The 4,774-nt window shown below is 57.9% G+C and overlaps 1 protein-coding gene across 1 annotated transcript; it reads left to right on the top strand.

Annotated features, from left to right (window-relative positions):
* Window positions 1-653: 653 nt before the first annotated feature.
* DLX5 (distal-less homeobox 5) lies at window positions 654-4,437 on the top strand (the record flags this gene model as incomplete). The annotated part of the gene is made up of 3 exons (XM_084230919.1): window positions 654-1,008; window positions 2,847-3,031; window positions 4,108-4,437. 3 exons carry the CDS (start codon window positions 654-656, stop codon window positions 4,435-4,437), a joined length of 870 nt encoding a protein of 289 aa, XP_084087045.1.
* Between the last annotated feature and the right edge of the window lie 337 nt (window positions 4,438-4,774).

Here is a 4,774-nt window from a genome sequence, read left to right as displayed (position 1 = left end):
CGCCTCTTGGACTCCCCGGTTCACTATCAGTGTTCAATTCCACCCTCGCCCCTGGAGCAGCCCACAGGAAAGACCATCGCAGACCTCCTTCCCAAAACACGTGCGCTTTCTGAAACAGCTTGCTGATTGGAACACTTTTGTCTCCAGACATTACAGAGCTGAGTGTTGGGGCTTCTGCGTTGTCTTTGATATTCACTGAAAACAGATTGACTGAGACCCCCCCCATCCCCCAACAAGCAACAACACACAGACACGCACGCACGCGCGCGCGCGCACACTCACTCCCCCCGCTTCCATTTTTTCTCCCTCTTTTTTTAAGCAATGCTTTGTTGTGCTAAAACTAGTTGGACGAGTTAGGGTGTTGCTGCTGCTCCGGAGGCCCTGGCCAATGGAACCCGATCCACCCCGCTGTGCGTAAGCGCGCAATTAAGGATTTAACCAAGGCTGTGCTGCGCCTCAGCCAGCAGTCAGCCCGCCGGAGACCGAGCCTCCGCGACTCCCAGCTTCCTCCTCGCCGCCGCCGCCTTTTCTCCTCCTCCTCCTCTTCCTCCTCCTCCCTCAGCCATGTCTGCTTAGCCCGGAGCCGCCCCACAGCCAACTCCGGCAGCAGCCGCCGCCACAGCAGCCCGGACAGCCGCCGCCGCCCGCGCGCAATGACAGGAGTGTTTGACAGAAGGGTCCCCAGCATCCGATCCGGCGACTTCCAAGCTCCGTTCCAGACGTCCGCAGCCATGCATCATCCGTCTCAGGAATCGCCAACTTTGCCCGAGTCGTCGGCCACGGATTCCGACTACTACAGCCCCACGGGGGCCGCCCCGCACGGCTACTGCTCTCCTACCTCGGCTTCCTACGGCAAAGCGCTCAACCCCTACCAGTACCAGTACCACGGCGTGAACGGCTCCGCCGGGAGCTACCCTGCCAAATCTTACACCGACTACAGCTACCCCAGCCCCTACCACCAGTACGGCGGCGCCTACAACCGCGTCCCGAGCGCCACCAGCCAGCCAGGTAAGATGCAGGGGGAGCCCGGACTCGGGAGGGCGAGGCGAGGTGGGAGATTCGGGGCCGCGCCGTCTACTGCCAGGGGGGCGCCCCTGGCAGGAAGGACTTGGTGTCGGAACTTTGCAACCCAGAGAGGTGTCTGGGCCATTATTTTAGGATTCCTAAGACAAGACTGGGGGTGGGGGGCAGGGGGTCGGACCGGAGTCTCCCTCCGCCTGTACCCTCAGGGAGGCCCTCAGTCGCTGGATTGCCAGCTTGACTGGTCTGGAAGCCAACTCAGCTGGAAAGGGGGAAGGGGTGGAAAGAAGAATCCAGGAGCCCAAGTGGCCTTTGCGTAATAAAGGGGAGGTTAGTTGCAAACAATCCTAGCCAGCGTGCTCGGTCGGTGCTAGTGGAAGTCCACCTCAAAGACTCTGTCGGGATTAGTGTGAGCAGCCACCAGCCAGCACCGTGTCCGCACTGGGAGCGCGAAGTGGGGGTGGGAAGCTGGAGGGCTGTAGCCAGCCCCAAGAAGAGCGCGCCCAGGGCCTTGCGGTTTATCCAAGGCATTTCCAAAAACAAAAAGCCATTTAAAGGTAGAAGAGGGTTGCTCAGGGGTCACATTATTGGAGCGATTTTTTTCTCTTTCCGTAGGTACCTAAAATTTATCCCTCCCCCCTCCTTTTTGCCCCTCTGCTTGAAACTTAATTGGAGAGTTTAAGAGGGTGCGTGCGCTTGGGCAGTAAAAGAGAGGCATGAGGTCTCCTTGGAGAGGTTTTACTGCTGGTCAGGTTTGATCTATTCCTAACAGCACATTAATAATCCTGCTAACAGTAGCACCCCCTATGCTGGCAGAGTGGAGACCAGAGTCCTCATTCCCCACCCTTCCTCTCCCAAGAAAATCTCTCTCTCTCTCTCTCTCTCTCTCTCTCTCTCTCTCAGACCAGAGATGGACACTTCTGATAAGGTGGTAATTTGGGGGAAGGGGACATACAGCCCCAGGGCATGTTTGTAAAACATGATCTGGGAAAGTCTTCCACCCCTGACGCTCACGTCTTTTAGAAATTCCTCCTGACCTGCGCCCCTTTCCTACGAAACACTCCATCATCAGTTCCTTGTCAATTTGTCGCTCTTGGTGAACTTTAAAAGAGAGCCTGTGTGGAGTGTCTTCGTTCCTTTCACTGTCCCTCTATTTCCTGCACAAGTGAAAGATTTTTTCCTTTTGGCTAAGAACTTATTAAGTCTATTTGTAAAAGAAACCAGACACATCTGTGCCCTCGCCGATCTGCAGGGAGATTATGGGGGCTGCATAATCGGCCCTCTGTCTCCAGCGGCCCCGACTGCTTGCTGCTGAATTGAAGGAGCATAGTTTGCTTGTGGGTCTTTGAACTTTGGAGACCTCGGTTAGCGTCTTCCTTGCCCATGCGTCTGGCCTCTGCGGGCGCCCGAACAGACGCTGACAGAAGGGGGGGTCACGGCCCAGGGCCTCCCCTTTTACGTTCCGGGAGGGGCTAATCAGGCTCACCCCAGAAACGCGGGTGAGCACAGGGTGGGCTTAAAAACAAGTCCGGGGGAATCGGCGACCTCTGCAAAGACTAAACCCTGGACTCCAAGAAGGGTACCGGGCTGTTAACAAGCGCGGTGCAGAAGCCCAAGAGAACCTGAATGAAGAGCAGGGAATCATCAGCGACTACCTGGCTTTTCCATTGTTGGGGGGAGGAGCATATTTCTGTGGTCTTGTGAAGTGGTTGTGCTATCGGGAACTAGTGCAGGCTGCACGGGAGGAAATTCAAGGACTGTGCATGTTCTGCAAAGGGGCCATTGTCTGCTGACAAGCTCTAATCTGGTCTGTTTTGATTATTTAGAGAAAGAAGTGGCCGAGCCCGAGGTGAGGATGGTGAACGGCAAACCAAAGAAAGTTCGTAAACCCAGGACTATTTATTCCAGCTTTCAGCTGGCCGCGTTGCAGCGAAGGTTTCAGAAGACTCAGTACCTCGCCCTGCCCGAACGCGCCGAGCTGGCCGCCTCGCTGGGACTGACGCAAACACAGGTAAACCCGGCCGCTGCGGCCCCAGCCCCGCCTCGGCTGCCCGCCTGGCCGCATCGCGCGGGTCGGCCCCGTCGGGCTGAGGCCAATTCGATAGCGCTCGCGAGGCACTCTCAGAAAAAGGAAAGACACCTACCCCGCGCCCTTCCCTCCGAGAGTCAGGCCGGGGGTCGCCGCCAGGCGATGGCGAGCAAGGGATGGAGGCGTCGTGGGTCCCGAGACGTCTCCCATTTCGAGCTTCCGGGGGCGAGGGGCCAATTTCCTAGATTGAAAACAAGGAGGGTTTTTTTCCCCAGGACGCTCTCGCTGCCTCGGGAAGCCGCCTGATTCTGTGCACAATGCAGTCTCTCTGGGTGAGCAGGGCCCCGCGGCCTCACGTCTCGAGGAGGCCGAGGACGTCGCCTCGGGTCAGAAAAGCAGAAGGGTCACGCCCAGCTCCCGCGGAGCTTCAGGCCTCAGCACCCTAGGGTCGTGAGGTAGGGCGCGGGGGGCGCTGTTGTACGGGGAAATCTTTCCCCAGTCCACCCGTGCCCCTCACTCCCACTCCAACCCGCACGGGCCCGGTAGGAGAGGAAAGTATATTTGACTCGCCGCCCACGAATGCAAGCGGATTCTGACCTCGAGGAGCTGAGGAGGGGGGTGCAGGGAGTCGGTGGGAGATTGGGAGACTCTTCCTTGCCCTTAAGGCTCGCGCTGAGGCCGACCCCGGGCCCCGGGCGCGCCGCGCCGCAGCCATTGTTCCCGAGGCCTTCGCCCGGCGCCTTCCGTGCGCCTCGCCCGGGCCTCGTGCGCGCACGCCGCCGCGGACACTCGCGCCCCTCCCAGCGCAGACAAAAGACTAAAGCCTTGGGGTCGTGCCCTCGCGGCGGCCGGTGCGCGCCCAGCCCTCCAGGGCGCCCTCTGGGGTCAGCCTTCTAGGCTGGGCCTCAGGTCCGGCTCCCTGACGGCAGCCGGCGAGCTGCGGGCAGACGCCGGAGCCAGGCCGCTGGGGGGCCGAAGATGCCTCGGGTCGCAGCCCCGGGAAGGCGCGGGAGGCCTCAGAGTGTCCCGGTAACGTGTGCCTTTGTTCCCCCACCCAGGTGAAAATCTGGTTTCAGAACAAAAGATCCAAGATCAAGAAGATCATGAAAAACGGGGAGATGCCCCCGGAGCACAGCCCCAGCTCCAGCGACCCTATGGCGTGTAACTCGCCGCAGTCTCCGGCGGTGTGGGAGCCTCAGGGCTCGTCCCGCTCGCTCAGCCACCACCCTCATGCCCACCCGCCGACCTCCAACCAGTCCCCCGCGTCCAGCTACCTGGAGAACTCGGCTTCCTGGTACCCGAGCGCTGCCAGCTCGATCAATTCCCACCTGCCGCCACCCGGCTCCTTACAGCACCCGCTGGCGTTGGCCTCCGGGACACTCTATTAGAACGGCCACTTTCTCTTGCTCTCTTTTTTGGGACTACTGTGTTTTTGCTGTTTTAGAAAAATCATAAAGAAAGGAATTCATATGGGGAAGTTTGGAAAACGGAAACAAAAAAGATTCATGTGTAAAGCTTTTTTTTTTTTGCATGTAAGTTATTGCATTTCAAAGGACTCCCATACCCCCTTTTTTAACAGACGAACTTTTTTGCGCAACTGTGGACACTATCAATGGTGCCTTGAAATTTATGACCTCAACTTTTCAAAAGACTTTTTTCAATGTTATTTTAACCATGTAAATACGTGTAGATAGAGGAATTAAACTGTATATTCTGGATAAATAA

Source organism: Talpa europaea, assembly GCF_964194135.1.
Source record: "Talpa europaea genome assembly, chromosome: 3".
NCBI lineage: Eukaryota > Metazoa > Chordata > Mammalia > Eulipotyphla > Talpidae > Talpa > Talpa europaea.
Note: the sequence above shows the minus strand (reverse complement) of the source record. Positions and strands in the feature narration are given on the sequence as shown.